Below are 23,315 nucleotides of genomic sequence, written 5' to 3'. Positions count from 1 at the left end.
ATGGTGTGAACCCGGGAGGCGGAGCTTGCAGTGAGCTGAGATCAGGCCACTGCACTCCAGCCCGGGCCACAGAGCGAGACTCCGTCTCAAAAAAAAAAGAAATTTTCACAATATGTATCAAAATTTTAAGTGAGCATACATTTAAAACAAATTCTATTTGGAAATGTATTTTAAGGAAATAATGGATCTATGCAAAGATTACACTATTTCTATTAAATCAAAGTTTGGTTATGATACATCCATATAGGGCAATACTTTGCAGGCAATTAAAATTACTGTAGAAAGAACATTTAATGACAAGAAAAAATGTTGATATATATCATTAAGTAGAAATAAGTTATTAAACATTGTAAACAACATGAGTATGATCAAATGTTTGTTTAAATGTATTCATATGAGTACCTGTATACATATAGAAAAAGACTAGAAAATATTATACTTTTATATTTATCCACATTTGTGTTGTTTACATTTTTCTACAAAGAACATGTGTCTTTTTAAATAATAAAAACAGCCAACATTCACTTCTTAAAAAAGCCGCAGGCTGGGTGCAGTGTCTCACGCCTGTAATACCAACACTTTGGGAGGCTAAGGCAGGCGGATCACCTGAGGTCAGGAGTCTGAGACTAGCCTGGCCAACATGGTGAAACCCGATCTCTACTAAAAATACAAAAATTAGCCAGACGTGGTGCAGCACACCTGTAATCCCAGCTACTCAGGAGGTTGAGGCAGGAGAATCGCTTGAATCCGGGAGGTGGAGGTTGCAGTGAGCCGAAATCACACTACTGCACTCCAGCCTGGGTGACAGAGTGGGACTCTGTCTCCAAAAAAAAAAAAAAAAGCCTCAGAAGAGAGGCTGACTGGGAAAGAAAGGCAAGGAGAAAAGCCTGGGGAGAAGGAGAGACTCACAAGGTCTGAGAATGCTCTATTTCATCTTACGTGCTTGAAAAGGAACCAGACTTTAAATTAGAAAGGATACAGAATTCTCCCTTCTTCACCTATTGATATACTTTAAGGAGCGTGGTGTCCAAATGCTATCGGAGGTTCTGCTCCTGTTTCTAAGGAGGAAGCTTAACTATCTGCAGTTGCCTCGATGGGACACAGAACCAGGGCTGCCAGGGGGCTACGAGGGAATACTCAGGTCACTTCTCAGACATTGTGATGAGTCTCCTTCTTCTCCCTAACCCTTTTCTCCTTGCCTTTCTTTCCCAGACAGCCTCTCTTCTGAGGCTCTTTGTATGTTCCCTGCATTCAGCCTTCCCTCAAGGACACTTATATGCACACACACATAGGTGCACACACACATAGTGTGCACACACATAGATGCACCCACATGCACATGCAGTTCTCCAGCTATTTGGAAACTGGCCATCTGGAAACCTGCTGTGGAAGGGAGGACAGAGCACAAGAGGGGCCGGGGTGCTCATCCTACCTCCATCATTAATTCATGGGACAAGACAAATCAGTGGACTTCTCCAGACCCACATTCCTTCCTCTGGAAAATGGGAGCTTTGTCAGGTTAGTGTGGTCAAATTTAAACACAGCAAAACAAAGGACAAGTATCCAAGGGGTGTCTTTAAAGGGACCTTTCAGCTGGGGCTGAGAAAAGTATACAAAGTAGACATCTCATTTCTCCCATCTTAATACAGTCATGCACTTCATGCACTTAATACAGTCATGCACTTCAATGTCTCAGTCAATGGCCCTATAAGATTATAATGGAGATGAAAAATTCCTATTGCCTAGTGAGATTGTAGCCATTGATGTAGTACAACACATTACTCACATGTGTGTGGCGATGCTTGTGTAAACAAACCTACTGAGCTGCCAGCAGCCATGTAAAAGTATAGCACATACCGTTATGTACAGTACATAATACTCGATAATGATTACTTGATAGATAACAAGTAACAACTATGTTGCTGGCTTACATGTTTTCTTTTTTTTGAGATGGAATCTCACTCTGTCGCCCCGGCTGGGGTGCAGTGACGTGATCTCGGCTCACTGCAATCTCCGCCTCCTGGGTTCAAGCGATTCTCCTGCCTCAGCCTCCCACGTAGCTGGAATTACAGGCGTGTGCCACCACTCCCAGCTAATATTTTTGTATTTTTAGTAGAGGCAGGGTTTCACCATGTTGGCCACACTCGTCTCAAACTCCTGACCTCAGGTGATCCACCCACCTCTGCCTCCCAAAGTGCTGGGATTACAGGCGTGAGCCACCACGCCCGGCCTGTATTTTATATCTTATATTTTTATCATTATTTTAGAGTATACTCCTTTTACTCACTTAAAAAAAAAGTTATCATAACTTTTAACCAAAACATTTTAAAAGTAAAAAATTTAAACATCTCAAAAATCCAAAAAAGCTTGTGGAATAAGGATATAAGGAAAGACAATATTTTTGTACAGCTGTAAAATGTGTGTGTTTTAAGCTAAGCATTACTACAAAAGAGTCAAAAAGTTAAAAAATCAAAAAGTTCATAAGGTGAAAAAGATACAGTAAGCTAAGATTAATATTAAGGAAAAAATATTTGTTATAAATTTAGTGTAGACATATACAGTGGTTATAAAATCTATGGTTTTGTACAGTAATATCCTAGGCCTTCACACTCACTCACCCCTCACTCACTGACTCACCCAGAGCAACTTCCAGTCCTGCAAGCTCTGTTCATGCTAAGTGTCCTCTACAGATGTACCACTTTTTATCTTTTATACTGTATTTTTACTGTACTTTTTTTATGTTTAGATATATTTTGATACATAAATACTTATCAGTTGTTAAAAATTGTTTACAGTATTCAGTACAGTAACATGCTATACAGGTTTTTGACCTAAGAGGCAACAGACCATACCATACAGCGTAGGTGTGTAGTAGACCATCTAGGTTTGTGTAAGTGCACTCCAATATCGGCACAATGATGAAATCGCCTATTGACACATTTCTCAGAGCGCAGCCCCATCGTTAAGTGATGCATGACTGTAAGAGGGAAAATTTGTTCTGCCAGTGAGAATACTTTGTGGATGATCAAAGCAAATATGAGTCAAAAGAGAAAGCATTTAGGTAAAATAATATTGACTAAATTTTTTAAATTTTTCTTTATGTAGTTTTGCTGGTGACTGGAGTACATTCAAACAAAGAAACGTCAAAGAAGATTAAAAGGCCCAAGTTCAGTAAGTAAAATCACAATTCCTTGCTGGCATAAGGCTCGTCTCTCCCATGGAGGGTTATTATACTTGCTTTAGATAATTTTTGTTTTGGTTTGGTTTTTGTCTCTATCTCAACTAATTTCTACTCAGACTGATTAGTGATAAGTCTTATCCCCTACCACATTCCAAAAAGTGTTTGAGATAGGAGCCCTGACTTTAGGGTAAAGGATATGTAGTTCCCTTGCACTAGAAAAACTCAAAATACACATACAGAGACCAGGCAACAGTATGTCTCTATGGCTAAGTGGAATAAGCTTAGCCCTGACATTGAAATGTTGTCTCAATTCCCCGTACCAGAGAACTTATTTTGGCTAATGCAAAGGTCTAGCAAACCTGCTCATCTTCCAACAGACCCTGGGATCAGAAGGCAAATCTCGCAAAAAAGCCCATGCAATTTCACACCCAATCAATGGAAGCAGAAAAAATAAATTTCACTTTTGAGTGGTGTATCAGTTAAGATTAGATGACAGAAAATCTGGAATAAGGGCAAGGGTGGTGGCTCACGCCTGTAATCTCAGCACTTTGAAAGGCTGAGGCGGACAGATCACTTGAAGTCAGGAGTTCGAGACCAGCCTAACCAACATGGTGTCTCTATTAAAAATTCAAAAATTAGCCAGGCCTGATGGTGCATGCCTGTAATCCCAGCTATTAGGGAGGCTGAGGCATAAGAATCACTTGAACCTGGGAGATGAAGGTTGCAGTGAGCCCAGATCATACCACTGAACTCCAGCCTGGGCCAGAGTGAGACTGTATCAAAAAAAAACAAAAGAAAATCTGGAATAATAGATGCTTACTTAAGACCGCAGTTTCTTTCTCTCTCATGGTCTTGGCTTTTATGGAAGTTCCACAGTCTCCAGGGACCCAGACTTCTGGCTTCTAATTCTGCCATTTTCAATGTGGCTCCCAATTCATTGCCCAAAATGGCTGCCCCAGCTCCATCCATCATGTCCACATTCCAGTCAGTAGGAAGGGATGAAGAAAGGCACATAATAGTGATGCAGGATTTTTCTTCTCAGTCATTTTGCAAGCCAGGGACCCCCAGCCAGTGATGCTTCACCTGGGCCTTGCTCGGCCATGCTGGCATGCCCCAGCACACTTGTGTTACAGCTTAAACTCATGTTCAGCAGTTCCCAAGCGCTTGTACCATGCCCAAGAAGAATGAGAATAAGCTGGAAATTGAAGGGTGAGGAGGGCTGAGAATTTTACTGAGTGAAGGAAGAGCTCTCAGCAGAGAGGGCACGTGAGGTGTGGTTCTCCTACCCAAAGGCGTGAAAGTTCCTAATGTGGCTGCGTCTGGGGACTTTTACGGACTCAGAATGGGGAGTATGTGCTGATTGGTTTGTGAGTATGCACAAAAGGTTACAGCAAAGACACCACTCAAAGGTGGGCATGACAGTGTAGAAAACCAATTAGGAAAAGGGTAGGTATATGTAAAACACATGAAGGGTGGGGATCCATTAGAGGAAAGCACACCAAACAGGAAGACGGCTTCTCAATCCAGTCTGAGGATTTAATTTGTAGCTTGGCTTTCAGGCTTTGAACTGTCCTTGGCTTGGAGGTGGGGTTTCACCAGGGACCCACCCCTATCTACCTAGGTGTTTGGCTGCCTCCTACCACTCTCAACAGCTCCCTTTAAAGCTACACCCAGAAAGTTCAATATAACCCCTCTCTTTAAGTACTATTGGCCAGCAGTAAGGGAGAGTAGGAAATGTCTTGAATTTTTTTTTTTTTTTTCTTGAGATGGAGTCTCACTCTGTCACCAGGCTGGAGTGCAGTGGTGCGATCTTGGCTCACTGCAACCCCCGCCTCCTGGGTTCACGCCATTCTCCTACCTCAGCCTCCCGAGTAGCTGGGACTATAGGCACCCGCCACCACGCCCGGCTAATTTTTTGTATTTTTAGTAGAGACGGGGTTTCACCGTGTTGGCCAGGATGGTCTCGATCTCTTGACCTCGTGATCCACCTTCCTTGGCCTCCCAAAGTGCTGGGATTACAGGCGTGAGCCACCGCGCCCAGCCATGTCTTGATTTTAAACATCCATGTCCCTTGCTAAAAGTAATAAGGGGTATTATTACTAAGAAAAAAGAGAAGAATGGATACTGGGAAATAACTCACAGAAGACACAGATGGAAAACTCACACTCAAATATTGTAAGCACACTGGGATATCTGTATCCAAATTTGTAGGCCTGATGGAAGCTTAAGTTAAAGTGTGTTTATAAAGAACCATTAAAAAAGGCTTTATATACAGTCACTGTTCTGTGCTCTCCACAACTGAAACCTTCTTTATAGGCATTAAATTTAGGTACCTTGAAATCAGCCACATTAATCATTTGAAATAAAAGAAAGATTTGCTTCACACAGCCTCTTTTTTCTTCTGCTCTTTTAAACCTTCCATGTGAGATTTCCTGTTGAAATGAGACCAAAAGGGCAACCATCCACAGCCTCCTAGTCTGAAATACTAAAAAGGAATCAGTTGTTTATTTATTTCTGTCAGGACCAAGAGCCAAGAGGACCGGCCCTGGGGCAGATGTGTGTTCAAAACAATGATTAGGTTAATATGGAGACAAATGCACGCCCAAATATGAAGTCCTTTGGGCTGTTTCCAGTGTCTTCATTAACTCATATACAAAAATCATGAAAGGTTCCATGATTACCATGACAACAGTTTGCAGTGACTATGAAAGTCTGTGCTAAATGACCCAAGGGCAAACCTCTTTGAGAGATCTCAAATGGATTGAATTTCTGATATGCTAAATTCCAGCCTTATTCTCAAAATCTCCCTAGTGATGCAGCACATTGGAATCAATAAATGCATGAGGTCTTTTCTCTAATTAGAAGCTCTGGCACAATTATTAAATAGGGAAAAAAAGATACAATGAAGGTAATTGGATATTCCCAAACCACGGAGATATCTGATTCTTGATCTCCAGAGTATTTCCAAATCATAGTCTATAGCTTGAGGCCAAAGTCTTTTTCTTTCTTTCTCTCTTTTTTCTATTCAACATTGTCAGTCTGCTGCTGGGGGAGGTGACTGACAGCAAGGAAGGCATATTATTCATTCATTTGATAAGTATTTATTGGGTGCTGGCCAAGTACCAGGCACTGTGTTAGATACCCAGAAACAAAAGCAATCCAGAATCCACCTATGCCCTCACAGAGCTCACAATCTAAGGTGGAAGAAAGACAAGTCAACAGACAATGATACTGTCCATATACGTGCTAGGACAAGAGGAGCTAAAGGTACTCAGAGAGTTAGGAAAAGAATTTGTGTATCTGGGAGGGCTTCCTGGAGAAAATGACACACACTGATTCTAAAGGCCAAATGGGGATTGGCCAGGCAAAGACGAGGAGAAAAGAGTGCAATAAGCAGAAAGAACACGTCGTGCCCAAGTCCTGAAGAGTAGAAAAAGCTAAAAAGTAGTTCAACATACAGAAATAGAGAGTAGAAGGTGAATGTGTTGAGGAAAAAGATGGAAAGCAAACAGACACCAGATGGTGAAGAGCTTTGCTGCCATGTTCAGGGGATCTGGACTTCATCGAGAGGGCAGTGGGAAGTATCTTCATGTGGGTTATTTTGGTTGCAATTAGCAGAACTCCAAGGCCAATCTGCTTAAGCAAAAAGGGGGATTTGGGCAGGACGTGGGGTAGCTCACAGAACCCAAGGCAGGAAATGCAGCTGTAACTCCTTCGGGTTGGACTGCAAATGGAAAGGCCTCAGGAACCGGCACCCCTGCCTCTTCTCTCTGTGCATCTCTCTCTTTCTCTCTCTCGCTCTCTCTCTCTCTCTCTCCAGATCATGTCTCTCAGTCCTGATCCCAAATTCCTGGGAGAGAGAATCTAATTGCATCAGGCAAGGTTGGCAGGGGTCCACCCCTATAAAAGGAGCATGGTCCTCAGAGAATAGTAAAGTGTTAAGGAAGGTTGTGTTAGGGAAATGAAACAACCCTGCCAACATTAACAACAACTCCTTTGTAGCACTATTTGAAGATATGAAGAGAGAAGAGAGAGAACACAACTTGTGAGTAAGCATTACAGATTTACATGCATATGCAGATAGTATGAAAGTGTGTACAAAGTCTGGACAGAATTTCACACAACTTTATATAGTAAGTTGGAAGACGACAATTACAATTTCTCTTGCCGTTCTGGAGGTAAGGGCTTACAGATCCTTACAGAAGGCCAGAGTCCTCGCATTGTAAAATCAAAAGGCTGGCTTCTTATGTCTTATGTCTTTAAGAAAACATCCTAAGAGGACAGGGTGGTCGAGGTGCAATGGCTTCTCTCCTCTTCACTAAACAAAAAAAGCTTGATCATCTAACCGTTAGCGTCGATACCTCAAAATGTATCTTACAGGATGCTATTGAAGAGTTTTAAACAGAAAGTGAAATGATAAAAGCAGGGCTTTAAACAAACCACTTTAGCTTTAATGTGAGATAGGACTAGGTCAGTGGTTCTCAATGTGTGACTCCTGGACCAGCAGCATCAGCATCAGCCGGGACCTTTTGTCTCACCCGGCCCAGACATCCTGAGTCAAAAACTACAAGGGTGGGCCCAGCAATTTGTGCTTTAACCACCTCTCCAGGTGATTCTGAGGCCTTGTAAAATGTGATAACCAGTGGACTAGAGAGAGAAGGGCTTCTTGCAGATATGAATGAGAAATCATTTAGGTAGGTTCCCTTTAGTGCCCTCTAACCTCTCTTTTAGAAGCCCTCAATTTTCACCAGTGTTTTTTCAAGACTCACAGTCTTCACGACCCGGAAGTCTTAAGTCAAATAACAAGGAGAAGGTAATTTGGTAGTGTTGGTCAGTGATTAATTTCCTGACCCCTCCTAGACAGGGGGCACTCTCCTAGACTCTTGAGGATCTAGTACCTGAGTGACACTAGTTGGCAGGGCCGCATTTGAAACCCAGGTCTGGGTGAGGTTCAAACCCTTATGTTTCCCCAGTGGCCTCCTCTTGAGCTGGGTGGGACTAAAGAATGAGGTGTCTGTTGCCTGGGAATGGATGAGGGTGTTGCATAATCAAAGGCTGACTAAGTAGAAAGTAAAGTAGAAAACGTATGGGGAAAAGGGGAGAAGGAGAAGAGCATAACTGTCTTCCTTGGGCTTGGCTTGAAAACGCCTGCCATTCCAGTACATTTATTCTGCCTACTTATAGGGTTCCCACTGATTTTGGTAGTTATCTCTTTCTCTCCTCTCTACTTTCCCTTCTTTTTCACTTCTTTGTCTTCTCGCCCCTTTTTCCTTCTTTGCATTTCTTTCATCTGTCCATGGCCTCCAGTGCCCCTCATGGATGTTACTTAGCACCACTGGTGGGGGACCCTTTGGACCAAGAAGGTAATATTTAAGAGCGTGTTGAAAATAATCTGGCAGGTCAGGTGCAGTGGCTCACACCTGTAATCCTAGCACTTTGGGAGGCGAAGGCGGGCGGATTGCCTGAGCTCGTGAGTTCCAGACCATCCTGGCCAACATGGTGAAACCCCATCTCTACTGAAAATACAAAAATTAGCCGGATGTGGTGGCAGGCACCTGTAATCCCAGCTACTTGGGAGGCTGAGGCAGATTGCTTGAATTCAGGAGGCAGAGGTTGCGGTGAGCCAAGACCACACCACTGCTCTCCAGCCTGGGTGACAGAGCAAGACTCTGTCTCAAAAAAAAAAAAAAAGAAAAGAAAAGAAAAGAAAGAAAAAAGAAAATAATCTGGCATGGGGGTCTTACGAAGAAGAAAAACAAAGCTATAAAAAGCAATTGGATGGATTCTCACAGCTCTACTCCACAAACCCATAGGCCCATTCATTCTAAGCTAATATTTTGCTTTTATGTGCTCAGTTGTATTGGATACAACTTTATCCCCCCAATGTTTGGCTTATCACATTATTTTCAAAATCAAATTAAGTCTGACTCCAAACTGCCAATTGCTGGGGTCGGGGGTGGAATTCAAATTCCTTAATTACAAGAGCTTCCTCCCTTTCTGCTCCAGCAGAGAGGGCTTGTGCAGTCTAGAAGATTCGGGGTGGTCAGCTACTCAGCGTCCAAGTCCATGTTATCTTTGGAAGGTGGGCAACCCCACTGCTTCCTGGATGATGGGATATTGGCAGAGGTGGGGAAGCCCTGTACCTAAATGTCCACCCCAAGGTGCATCACACCAGGTGCTGCCCTGAGGTGGTGCTCCTCAAAACAGCTGCTAGGGCAAGGGATGTTTCCTTTACTGGAACCTATTTGGCCACTCCCACCTTCCCAGTCGTAGAAGATCATTGTGTCTCCATCAGTCTTTGGGCTGAACAAGCCCAGTGCCCTGAAACAAGGGGAATTTGGAAAGTCTACTTTTCAAAGCCCGGAGAGAGTGTTGTCTTTGCGACCCACTGCCCTCTCTCCTGCAATCTTGAGATCCAGAGGTGGGAAAACATAAGCCCGTCTACCTTCTTAGAATAGTAAGATGGAAAAAATGCAATGGGAAGAAACGTAAGTTAATGACTTAATAAATTAACGGGCTGTTTAATCCAAGGTAAAGTTTACCTTACTGCAGTAATGAGAGTTTTATCACTTTATTTTTAGAGGTGACATTTTCAAGGCTCTCATTTTCCCGATAAGTCTTAGAGTCATAGATCTAACCTTAGCCAGAGGCACCTCAGTAGCAGGTTTAGTCAGCATAAACCTACTCAAGCACTTTCTAACAAATTACCAAAATGTGGCTGCATTTTTCTTGATTGTTTAAGGCTACAAATAAAGATTGAAGGGCTTAAGTGTGTTCATAACACACTTCTCCTAAGGCAGTCATAATACCTTACACATTTTAAGGATTAATTTCATTTATGTGTAGGTTACACATTCAAAAAAGGCCTACTCTTTAACTTATGAGCCTTTCAGTCCATACTGTAATAAACACATCATATATTTTCACATAAATTATGTCCACCAGACTCTAGAACAATTCCTGCCTGGCAGAGTGTCTGTGCTAGAGGGAGAAAAGCTTTTAAGTTGTAAAATCTCATCAATGGCTTTTCACACATAATGGAGCTGCAGAAGAGCCCCGGAAGCAATGGCCTTAGTCCGAAGTGGTGTTAGATGAGATTACATTATGCAGATGGGAGCCATTGATGATTCCATGCAATGTGTTTACTGGCTGCCCATCCTGCAAAGTCTGTGACCTCAGAAAGCATCAATCTTGTACAAGGCAAAACAAAAGTATGCAAAGGATAGCCCTGCTGGACCCAAACCCTATCCTCAACACACACTCAGAACTAGGTTAGATGCCTCCTGTATGCACTGCACTTTCTCCATCAAGTACTGATGCTCCTTGACTTACAATGGGGTTGTGCTTTGATAAGCCCATAGTAGGTCACAAATGCATTTAATACCCTGAAAAAACCTTCATAAAGTTGAAAAATCTTAAGTTAAATCATTGTAAATCAGGGACTGTCTCTATTTACCACATATTACTCTAAGAGCTTTTTTTATACAGTCTGTCTTCCCAGCAAGACCAAAAGTACCATGAAGATCCAATCAGTGTTCATTAGGTAATTGTTGGATGTATGGACAAATGAACAGTAACAACAAAAGCCACTATAAAATAAATCAAAATGTGGTCAATTCTATAGGAGAATAACAAACATGGAGTCTACAATAGGACTCCTGCTGGTCTTATGAAGGAACGTTCAAGATAAGACCTGAAAAATAAGTGAATTTTTACAGGCAGAGGTTGGGAAAGGGCTTTCTAGGTGGACTAAGCCCAGATACCATGGGAAGCAAGTAGAGGACGAGGTCAGGAGCCAGTGAATGGCATGGTGGGTTTAAGTGTTGGGGAGTCATGGAAATGCATCTGGAAGGTGGATTAGGACCCACTAGGAAATGTCAATCTGAGAAGCTTTTTTTCTTTGTCATTCACTAGAGGGCGGGGACTCCTGAGAGTTTTCTAAGCAGGAAATTTACATGATGAAGACAACAATCAGTGAGATAAACAAGATATTCTCCACAGGCAGTAGAGCTACATTCTGAAATATTTCCATCTACATTGGAGTCTGTTGAAATAGACTTAATTTGGGGTGAAATGTACAACATGTAATTCACATAGTTCTCTCCATTTAATTAATCTTAATACCTTGTAAGGCATGGAAAGATTTTTGCAATCAACCTTGAAAGAGTAGATGATTCCTGAACCTACTGCCTAGGGCATGAAGAGGTCATTGTTCTGGGACTTAGTTACTTAGTGCATTGGACACTGATGAAGAGAAATACAGCTCCATGGTTGTAAGATTTGGTATAGCATGCACACAGCTTCTTCGGTAGTTTTATGTGTAGCAACTTGTAAGTAATCCCCAGTGTTTGCTTGCTTCTTAGACACCTGCTGCCAACACCGGTGGGTTCTCCACAGATTGGTATGTGGGCCCTTTCTCAGACCATGAAAAAGGAAGAATAACTTTCTAGCCCTTCTTCTGATATGTGGATGAGAAAGAAGGCAGAGACTCTCTGTGTTACAGATTTTCAGTTGAGTAGACTCTACCCTGGCAATTCTCAGAAATAACAGGAAAACAATACAATGGAAAATTACACTAGAAGAATGACTTTGCAGGTATTTGGGGTAAATGCACAGATGCATGCATGTATTCACATAAACACACACACACACGCATACAAACAAACCTATCTGTCAGATATATACTGCATTCACCCACTAGTGGTTGTCAGCAATCTTCAAGTTCAGAAAAGCCTGTAAGATTAGACTAGAGAAGCTGCAGTTTTACTTCTTCCCTTCAGTCATGCAAGTGGCAACCAGGTGGAGCTGGCAAGACTTTGGGTTTACAGGCCTGAGTTCAGGTCTTAGTTCTGCCACTTGATATCTGAACAATTGTTCGATTGTGTATTTTTAAAGACACAAACTTCTGCAGCTGCCCCAAAACTGTGTTGCCACAGGCCAGTTACCCTCTGTCATCCAATCACTCAATCCATCCATTTATTCATTCAGCAGACATTCTCTTGAATAGCAGTGAACAAAACAGACAAAAGTCCCTGCCCTCATGAATTTTATATTCTAATAGATGAATGAAGATGTTAACTGGAACCGGGACCTAAAAGATGAGAGTAACAAACAGATGAAAGGAAAAATGGTTTCAGATGTGAGAAATGATTCAAGCTAAGTGTGCAAGACAATATGCGTTCAGAAAGTAGAGACTTTATTGCAAGTATTGGCAAGCCCAGACGTTCCGTGGAAGAAACTGTGGAAAGGCCTTAAGGATTTTGGAATTTTTCCTAATGGCAGCAAAAACCTAGTGTGGTTTTTGAGCAAAGATTCAATGTGATCAAAGACTGTTTAAGAAAAATAGATAAGAATGCTTTGCAAAAGAAGGTGCTACAAAGGAAGAATTAAAATGACCTAGATGTCAGGATCAAGGAGAACAGTGCATTCATCTTCAGATTAATGATATTTTTATTTCATTAAACTAAGGACTTTCTGCATAATTCTCTTAAAAACAAGATTTCACTCTAGTTGAATATCACAGTCCAATAAAATTAAGTTTAATATTAGAAGTTTTCATGCATAAGTGCTTTTTTATGTTATAATTCTTCTTCTTCATTAAAAAAATAAAAATAATAATTTTTCCTTATTAACAGGCATGAGGCAAGCTTACAATGATTGCTTGTTGATAAGGAAACTTGTTTTCCAGAAGCAATGTGGCTTGCCTGAGATCACTGAAAAGATGAGTGGCAAAATAAGGAATCTACAGTTTGATTTGGCCTACTACATAGTTGGCTTATTGTATGTGACATCATCTAATAATCACTGTTATTAGCCTAGGCAGGAGACCCAACCAACAGCAGAAATATTTGCAGTTATTCTTCTCAGATTCTAATTTTGTACTAAAAATTAACTCAGGTAGTACCAGTTTTTTGTTCTGAGATAAGACCTTTTGCCCAGGAACTCTTGTGAGATCACTACAGCAGACGCGTAAACCTTGGTGACCTAAAGGTAATCCTACAATTCGATCTGGTTTGCAAGTGGTTCTCTTTTCCCTGTGCCTAGTTCCAAGGGCCTTAGGGAAGGAACCCTTGGCAGATACTGAGATGCTCTAATGTGATTTCTGATAAGAAAGTGAGAGTGTCTATGAGAAGGCAAGATTATCTTAAGTAATCATATGAGACAGTGGGTGGGGGCACAAAGGGAGAAGCAGAGCAGGTGGCCAAGCAACAGGTTTCTGTGCAAAGGTTCCACTGAACAGGTCTGGGCTCCCCACAGCTCTCCGTGACTTTGGTGTAGACTTTCCCTCATGGACGCCAGCAACTGTCCAGTCAGGAAGGAATAGAAGAGGCTTCTGTCTTGCTTTCTTCAAGTGTTCTAGAATAAGTTCTTTTTAGAATTTACAAATAATTTTTCACCTGAGGTTAGCTGTGGGGACACAGCATTCCCCTCTGACTGTTCTGGCCAAATGTCTTCCTGCTCCCTTTAGACCTAAGAATGATACTTCCCGAGCTGCCTTAATTTAAACGTGTCTTCTTAAGGAAATCTGATTTTCTGCACTTCTAGGATCAAACTCAGAGGAGGGGGAAGGGAGATATGAATAAACCTTACCAACCAAAGAAAGAGGAAGAAAGGAAAACCTAAGCGGCAAGCGCTGAATAGTTCAAAGACGTTCAGAGGAAAGGTCAAGATTCGTTTCATTCGGGCCTTCAGTGGAGAGGTGGAAGATTCTTTGACTGTTACAAGAAAACAGACTACCTCACAAATAACTGGGAAAATATTGTAAAGAAACAAACCATAGTTTCCATATACTTAAAGAAGAGCTGCCAGAAAGATGCAAATGCCTGCTTTTTCCTGGCTGAACATAGACATTACACTTTTTAATAATTTTGGCAATCACTCTGCAAAATTTAACTAGTTCACTCTCTCCAGCTTAATTTTCTGTACAAATTTAACTAATGTTTTACCTTTAGCCGCACTTTGCCATTGCTCCTTGTTTTTTCAAAGTGCATGAACGCATGTGCCTGATTTCATTTTTTCTCCCTGTGGGACAAATTAGTGAGTGAATTCACCAGTTTTGCTAATCTGGTTAGGTGCAGATAAAGCACATCTTATTTAAGGTACTTCCCTGAGCTTTGTAGAGGGGAAAACAAAAAGACAAACTAAACAAGCAAACAAAAAACAAATGCCCCCTTAAAGAAAGGAGGGAAAATCGATTAGCGGGAAGTAAAATGTGACATTTTCCCTTGTCTTTTAAATCAATTATTTCATGGAAAATCCTACTGCAAGTAACATGTGCACCCTGAAGTCTTTTAACAGGTTTGATCATTGTCTAATACTCATGAAATAAGCTTCCAGATAGAGACTTGTTTACGCAACCCCAAAATATTTAGTTGGTCTGACAGGAGATTCAAACTCTGAGAGTGCCAGAGTCACATCAAAATTTAATCTCAACGCACACAGCTTGTCACCTCCTATTTCAAAGAACTAAGAACAAAGAAGAAATCTTTCATTTTCTTTACCTCTAAGGGAGGAGATACATTTGGGAGTGAGGAAGTGATCTGGGGGAAAAGAGGAGAGTTGAACACACAGTTACATCCAGGAATCAAACAATTCACTAATTTGAAAACAGACCACACTGGCATCTTCATCCCAAAATTTGCCTTTAAAAAATACTCTGAGACTCAAAATAGTAAATGCAGCCTTGAGTATCAGAGTTTAAAAGAATGAAAGGTAAGAAGAAAATAGCCGGTGAGGAGGCAACCTTTGATGGGGAGAATGAAACCACAAAACTGTTTTAAGCACAGTGCTCTACTTCTTAATGTAAACCACAAATTGCTTAAGCCTGTGATCAAACTCAACCCGTTGGTTCCCAGGAGAAGTTCCCTGTTGGCCCAGCCCCGAGTAGCAAAGATTGGCTGGGATGGGTATTTAAGAAAAGAACAGAAAACTTCAGTTCTTTCTCCAGCCTGGATGAAATACGGTTCTCCTCATTCAGGTACACAAGGGTTAAAAAAGAATATGCTTTTTGGATACAGCTGGAAGCCATTAGCAACTCTGAGACCATCTCAGGAACCCAGTTAGAGGGTGGGTGGCCTGGCAGAGCTCCTGGATGCAAGAGTCTATGGATTACAGACTCTTAGGATTGGGAGGGGTTTTATTCTACTTCTCACCCAATGTAGAAATCCTCTCTGTAACTATTCAGTCTCCACTTGCATACTTCTACCAACACCCTACTCACTGCTTCCTGAGGCAGCTCATTCCTTCATGGACAATTTCAGTTCCTAGAAAGTTCTTCTTGGCAAAATCTGCCTCTATAGAAACTCTGTTCTTTAAGTTCTAGCTCACCCTTTGGCATCACAGCACACAACAATCCTACTTGTGAAGATAACTATCAGTTGCCTCCAATTCTTGCTTCCTCATGTCCAAATGACCATTTCTACAAACCATCCCTTTCATTTGGTAGTTTCCAGACCATTCCCAAGCATGCTGCCTCTTTGTACTGTGCTCAAGTTTTAAAGTCCCTTCTGAAGAATGGGGGCCAGAACTGAATACATTCCCAGATCAAAAGGCACCAGTAAAGTGTCCTCTAGGGGACCTTTTCCTTCAGGAGTTATTGAGGAAAAATCTTTGCAGGGAATACGCAGTCCTACCCCTTCTTGGATACAGTCAATAGAGCATCTACTCCACCTCATCCCCAGAAAACCTTTCAGTTTCAGGAGACTTGCCTACTGGATAGCGCAAGGCTGGCAGTAGCAATAGCAAAGCCAAAACAGAGGGAGGAAAGAATGAATGAGCTTCCCCTGGATGCTCAGCTGGGGAGTTCCCAGCTTTCCACCAGGCAGATAAGAAAAGATCTCTCCCATTATGACTTCAGATCTAAGCCTAGAGGAACCTCTAGGATCAAGACAAAATATCATGTTTTTGACGTATCTTCCCTGTCCAAAAGTCTTTCATTGCCTCCCACATCCTACACAGAACATGAGCATGCAAGCCTTCTTAATTTGGGTCATTCCTACCAATCTACCATCCACCCACCAGGCCCCATAATGGAGCTCCCACCCAGAAAGCCAACTTTGTCCAGGTCATTCCTAACTCTGATGCTCCCGCTGTATGCCCTTCCTGGAATACTTTTCCTTCCTTCTGTAAGGTTGGATGAGAGTTTTTTCTGGGTTAGCTACAGAGCATCTGAAAAACCAGTACTCTCCTGCCTTGACTCAAGATAACATTTCTGGCCACTGGAGGTGGGTAGTCTTTTCTCAGAGATCTCTGCTTTGTTAATTGATTATTTCAATAAGCACAGGAATCAGCCTTTTGCTTTTGTTCTCAGCAGGTTAAAGGCAATGAATAGTCATTGTGGTTCTTTTTGGTCTGGGAAATGTCCTAATTACATCTTTGCTTTCACTACAGGGAGGGGATGTAGAGTCAGCCCAGGCTCTGGCTTTTAGAGATTAAGTAAGTCAATAGTTAAGACCTAACAGAGTCACCCCATAGATAAACTAATAGCACAAGGTGTAATTTTGACCTCATTTTGTATTCCCAGCTGTGCCTCAGATCAACTGCGATGTCAAAGCCGGAAAGATCATCAATCCTGAGTTCATTGTGAAATGTCCAGCAGGATGCCAAGACCCCAAATTCCATGTTTATGGCACTGACGTGTATGCATCCTACTCCAGTGTGTGTGGTGCTGCCGTCCACAGGTGAGTGGCTCTGAGCTACTTAATAACTAACTAGGAATTAAGGTGTTGGGAGGGAGCCCTCATGCAAGGTTGCCATATTTAGGAAGCAAAAATATACAAATTTTTTTAGCTCAAAATCTTCATTTATAGATATAGAAATCTAGCCAACAGTTATTTTTTCTTCTTTCATTTAGTACTGTATTATGCTTCATTGTCTCCTTGCATAGTTTCAGATGATAAGTCTGTATTCATTTTTTTATCTTTGTTCCTCTATACATAATGTGTCATTTTCCTTTGGTTACTTTTAAGATTTTCTCTTTATCATTTGTTCTGGAAAATGTGGTTATAGTGTGCTCTTGTGGAGTTTTCTTTGTTATCCTGATTGAGAGTCATAGAGCTTATATATTTCATCAAATTTGGGGATTTTAAGCAATTGTTAAATAAATATTCTTGTTTGCCCTTGCCCCAGCCTCTCCTTGTGAAACTTTATGTCACACTACTTCAAATTATCCCACAGGTCACTGAGACATTGCTCTTTTTTTAAACTTTTATTTTAGATTCCAGGTGTACATGTGCAGGTTTGTTACAAAGGCATATTACATTATGCTGGGATTCGGAGTACAACTGAACCCATCACCCAGGAAGTGAGCATAGTACCAAATAGGTGGCTTTTCAGGCTTTGCCTCCCTCCCTCCCCCTTCTTGTATTCCCCAGTGTCTGTTGTTTCCATCTTTTCATCCATGAGTACCCCATGCTTAGTTCCCACTTATAAGTGAGAACATGCAATATTTGGTGTTCTGTCTCTGCATTAGTTCACTTAGGATAATGGCCTCCAGCTGCATTCATGTTGCTGCAAAGGACATAATTTTGTTCTTTTTCACGGCTGCATAGTATTCCATGGTGTATATGTACCACATTTTCTTTATCCAATCCACCACTGATAGGCACCTCAGTTTGTTCCATGTCTTTGCTATTGTGAATAGTGCTGCAATGAACATACTGGTGCATGTGTCTTTTTGGTAGAAGGATTTATTTTCCTTTAGGTATATACCTAGCAATGGGTATATATAGTTAGCAATGGGATTGCTGGGTCAAATGGTTGTTCATTAGTTCTTTGAGAAATCTCCAAACTGCTCTCCACATTGGCTGAACTAATTTACATTCCCACCAACAATGTATAAGCATTCCCTTTTCTCTGCAGCCCACCAATATCTATTATTTCTTGGCTTTTTAACAAAAGCCATTCTGACTGGTGTAAGATGGTATCTCATTGTAGTTTTGATTTGCATTTCTCTGATGATTAGTGCTGATGAGTATTTTTTAATATGTTTGTTGGCTGCTTGTATGTTTTCTTTTGAGAAGTGTCTGTTCGTGTCCTTTGCCCACTTTTTAATGTGATTGTTTTTAGCTTGTTCGATTGCTTAAGTCCCTTATAGATTCTGGATATTAGACCTTTGTTGGATGCATAGTTTGCAAATATTTTCTTTCTTTCTATAGGTTTTCTGTTTACTCCACTAATAAGTTCTTTTGCTGTGCAAAGCTCTTTAGTTTAATTAGATCCCACTCATCAATTTTTGTTTTTGTTGCAATTGCTTTTGAGGACTTAGGCACAAATTCTTTGCCAAAACCAATGTTGAGAAGGGTATTTCCTAGGTTTTCTTCCAGGATTTTTATAGTTTGAAGTATTACATGTAAGTCTTTAATCCATCTTGAGTTAATTTTTGTATATGGTGATAGGGAGGGGTCCAGTCTCATTCTTTTGCATATGGACAGCCAGTTATCCCCAACACCATTTATTGACTAGGGAATCCTTTCCCTGTTGCTTATTTGTGTCAACTTTGAGGACAATCAGATAGTTGCAGGTGTATGGCTTTATTCCTGAGTTGTCTATTCTTTTCCGTTGTCTATGTGTCTGGTTTTTGTACTGATACCACATTGTTTTGGTTGCTGTAGCCTTGTAGTATTAAATCTGATAATGGGATACCTCCAGCTTTTTTCTTTTTTCTTAGAATTGTTTTGGCTCTTCAGGCTATTTTTGGGTTCCATATGAATTTTAGAATAGTTTTTTCTAATTCTGTGAAAAAGTACATTGGTAGTTTGATAAAAGTAGTGTTGAATCTGTACATTGCTTTGGGCAGTATAGTCATTTTAGCAATATTGATTCTTCCACTCTATGAGCATGGGATATTTTTCCATTTGTTCATGTCATCTCTGACTTCTTCCGGGAGCATTTCATAGTTCTCCTTGTAGAGATCGTTCACCTTCCTTAGTTATATGTATTCCTAAGCATTTTCTTCTTCTTGTGGCTACTGTAAATGGGACTGGGTTCTGATTTGGTTCTCAGCTTGAACATTATTGTATACAGAAATGCTACTGATTTTTGTACATTGGTTTTGTATCCTGAAACTTTACTGAAATCATTTATCAGCTTAAGGAGCCTTTTGGTGGAGTCTTCAGGGTTTTCTAGGTATAGAGTCATATCGTCAGTGAAGAGAGATAGTTTGACTTCTTGTTTTCCTATTTAAATGCCTTTTATTTATTTCTCTTGCCTGGTTGCTTTGGCTAGGACTTCTAGTACTATCTGAAATAGGAGTGGTGAGGGTGAGCATCCTTGTCTTGTTCCAGTTCTCCAAGGGAGTGCTTCCAGCTTTTGCCCATTCAATATGATGTTGGATGTGGATTTGTTATAGATGGCTCTTATTATTTTGAGGTTACATTCCTATAATGCCCAGCCAGTTGGGAGTTTTTATCATGAAAGGATGTTGGATCTTATCAAAAGCTTTTTCTGTGTCTATTGAGATGATCATATGGTTTTTGTTTTTAACTCTGTTTATATGGTAAATCATTTTTATTGATTTGCATATGTTGAACCAACCTTCCATCCCAGGAATAAAGCCTACTTGGTTGCAGTGAATTAGCTTTTTGATGTGCTGCTGGATTTGGTTTGCTAGTATTCTGTTGAGGATTTTTTGCATCTATGTTCTTCAGAGATATTGGTCTGTAGTTTTATTTTTTTCACACGTCTCCACTGGGTTTTGGTATCAGGATGATGTTGGCTTCTTAAAATGAGTTAGGGAGGATTTCTTACTCCTTGATATTTTGGAATAGTTTCAGTAGCATTGGTACCAGCTTTTTATACTTCTGGTAGCATTTGGCTGTGAATCTATCTGGTCCAGGGCTTTTTCTGGATACTAGGTTTTTTATTAATTCAACTTCAGAACTTGTTAGTGGGCTGTTCAGGGTTTCAATTTCTTCCTAGTTCTGCTCTAATTTTAGTTATTTCTTTTCTCCTGGGTTAGTGTGTTCTTATTTTTCTATCTCCTCTAAGATGTGATATTAGATTTTTTTTTTGTTTTTTTTGTTTTTGAGACGGAGTCTCGCTCTGTCGCCCAGGCTGGAGTGCAGTGGCGCTATCTCGGCTCACTGCAAGCTCCGCCTCCCCGGTTCATGCCATTCTCCTGCCTCAGCCTCCCGAGTAGCTGGGACTACAGGTGCCTGCAACCACGCCCAGCTAATTTTTTTTTGTATTTTTAGTAGAGACGGGGTTTCACCATGTTCACCAGGATGGTCTCGATCTCCTGACCTCGTGATCTGCCCGTCTCAGCCTCCCAAAGTGCTGGGATTACAGGTGTGAGCCACCTTGCCTGGCCAATATTAGATTGTTAATATAAGGTATTTAGAACTTCTTTATGTAGGCCTTTTGTACTATAAATTTTCCACTCAACAATGTTTTCACTGCATCCCAGAAGTTTTGGTATGTATGTCTATATTTTCATTAATTTCAGTAATATTTTTATTTCTGCTTTAATTTTATTGTTTGCCCAAAAGTCATTCAGGAGTAGGTTGTTTAATTTCCATGTAATTGTGTGGCTTTGAGAGATCTTCTTGGTATTGATTTTATTTTTATTGCACTGTGTTCCAAGAGTATGATTGGTATAATTTCAAATTTTTTTAATTTATTGAGACTTACTTTATAGCTAAACATGTGGTCAATCATAGAGTATATTGCACGTGCAGATGAGAAGAATGTATATCTGTAGTTGTTGGGTGGAGTATTCTGTAGATGTCTATTAGAGCCAATTGATCAAGTGTTGAGTTTAAGTCCAGAATTTCTTTGTCAGTTTTCTGCCTCAATGATCTAACTCTGTCAGTGGGGTGTTGAAGTCCCCTACTATTATTGTGTGGCTGTCTAAGTCTTTCCATGGGTCTAGAAGTACTTGTTTTATGAATCTGGGTGCTCCAATGTTGGGTGTGTATATATTTATGATAGTTTTCTTGTTGAATTGAACTCTCTATCATTATGTAATACCCTTCTTTGTCTGTTTACTGTTGTTGGTTTAACATTTGATATAAGAATAGTGACCTCTGTAGATCTTTCTTCATCCTTTTACTTTAAGCCTCTGAGTGTTATTATGTGTGAGATGGTCTCTTGAAGACAGCAGATGGTGGGATTTTGTTTCTTAATCCAACTTGCCACACTGTGCTTTTTAAGTGGGGCATTTAGACCATTTACATTCAAGGTTAATATTGATATATGAGGTTTTGACTGGTCATAATGTTGTCAGCTGGTTGTTTTGTAGACTTGATTGTGTAGTTGCTTTATAGGGTCTCTGGGCTATGAACTTATGTGTGTTTTTGTGGTGGCAGGTATTGTTCTTTCATTTCCATGTTTAGAACTCCCTTAAGGACCTCTTGCAAGGCTCTTCTAGTGGCAATGAATTCCCTTAGCATTTGCTTATCTGAAAAGTGTTTTATTTCTCCTTTACTTATGAAGCTTAGTTTGGCAGAATATGAAATTTTTTATTGGAATTTATTTTCTTTAAGGATGCTGAGAATAGGCTCCCAATCTCTTCTGGCTTGTAAACCTTGTGCTGAGAAGTCCGCTCTTAGCCTGATGGGGCTCCCTTTGTCGGTGATCTGACCCTTTGATTACCTTTAAGACTTTTTTTGGTTCCAAGATGGCCAAATAGGAACAGCTCCAGTCTACAGCTCCCAGCGTGAGCAATGCAGAAGATGGGTGATTTCTGCATTTCCAACTGAGGTACAAGATTCATCTCACTGGGGCTTGTTGGACAGTGGGTGGACAGTGAGTGCAGCCCACCAAGAGTGAGCCAAAGCAGGGTGAGGCATTGCCTCACCCAGGAAGCATAAGGGTCAGGGAATTCCCTTTCCTAGCCAAGAGAAACTGTGACAGAGGGCAGCTGGAAAATGGGGTCACTCCCACTCTAATACTGTACTTTTCCAATGGTCTTAGCAAATGGCACACCAGGAGATTATATCCCATGCCTGGCTCAGAGGGTCCCATCCCCACGGAGCCTTGCTCATTGCTAGCACAACAATCTGAGATGGAACTGCAAGGTGGCAGTGAGGCTGGGGGAGGGGCACCCGCCATTGCTGAGGCTTGAGTAGGTAAACAAAGCGGCCAGGAAGCTCGAACTGGGTGGAGCCCAACGCAGCTCAAGGAGGCCTGCCTAACTCTGTAGACTGCACCTCTGGGGGCAGGGGATAGCCTAATGAAAGGCAGCAGAAACCTCTGCAGACTTAAATGTCCCTGTCTGACAGCTTTGAAGAGAGTAGTGGTTCTCCCAGCATGGAGTTTTAGATCTGAGAACAGACAGACTGCCTCCTCAAATGGGTCCCTGACCCCCAAGTAGCCTAACTGGGAGGCACCCCCCAGTAGGGGGAGACTGACACCTCACATGGCCAGGTACCCCTCTGAGACGAAGCTTCCAGAGGAACGATCAGGCAGCAACATTTGCCATTCAGCAATATTCGCTGTTCTGCAGCCTCCACTGCTGATACCCAGGTAAACAGGGTCTGGAGTGGACCTCCAGCAAACTCCAACAGACCTGCAGCTGAGAGTCCTGACTGTTAGGAGGAAAACTAACAAACAGAAAGGACATCCACACCAAAACCCCATCTGTACATCACCATCATCAAAGACCAAAGGTAGATAAAACCACAAAGATGGAAAAAAAACAGAGCAGAAAAGCTGAAAATTCTAAAACTCAGAGCGCCTCTCCCTCTCCAAAGGAATGCAGCTCCCCACCAGCAACGGAACAAAGCTGGATGGAGAATAACTTTGATGAATTGAAAGAAGAAGGCTTCAGATGATCAAACTTCTCCAAGCTAAAGGAGGAAGTTCAAACCCGTCACAAAGAAGCTAAAGACTTTGAAAAAAGATTAGACAAATGGCTAACTAGAATAACCAGTGTAGAGAAGTCCTTAAATGACCTGATGGAGCTGAAAACCATGGCACGAGAACTATGTGACAAAAGCACAAACTTCAGTAGCTGATTCGATCAACTGGAAGAAAGGTTATCAGTGATTGAAGATCAAACGAATGAAATGAAGCGAGAAGAGAAGTTTAGAGAAAAAAGAGAAAAAAGAGTAAAAAGAAATGAACAAAGCCTCCAAGAAATATTGGATTATGTGAAAAGACCAAATCTATGTCTGATTGGTGTACCTGAAAGTGA

General features: G+C 41.2%; 1 protein-coding gene across 4 annotated transcripts in view; it reads left to right on the top strand.

The window, feature by feature from the left end:
• VIT (vitrin) overlaps nt 1-23,315 on the top strand; it is a 129,735-nt gene that overhangs the window by 32,341 nt on the left and 74,079 nt on the right. For all 4 annotated transcript variants that reach the window (XM_011967642.1, XM_011967641.1, XM_011967640.1 and 1 more), the window contains exons 3-4: nt 3,106-3,171; nt 16,704-16,860. In XM_011967642.1, the coding sequence (XP_011823032.1) occupies nt 3,106-3,171; nt 16,704-16,860 (223 nt within the window). The remainder of the gene's footprint in view (nt 1-3,105; nt 3,172-16,703; nt 16,861-23,315) is intronic.

This window comes from Mandrillus leucophaeus, unplaced genomic scaffold, assembly GCF_000951045.1.
Source record: "Mandrillus leucophaeus isolate KB7577 unplaced genomic scaffold, Mleu.le_1.0 Scaffold805, whole genome shotgun sequence".
In the NCBI taxonomy this organism is placed as follows: Eukaryota; Metazoa; Chordata; class Mammalia; order Primates; family Cercopithecidae; genus Mandrillus; species Mandrillus leucophaeus.
This window is presented reverse-complemented; position numbering and strand designations above follow the sequence as displayed.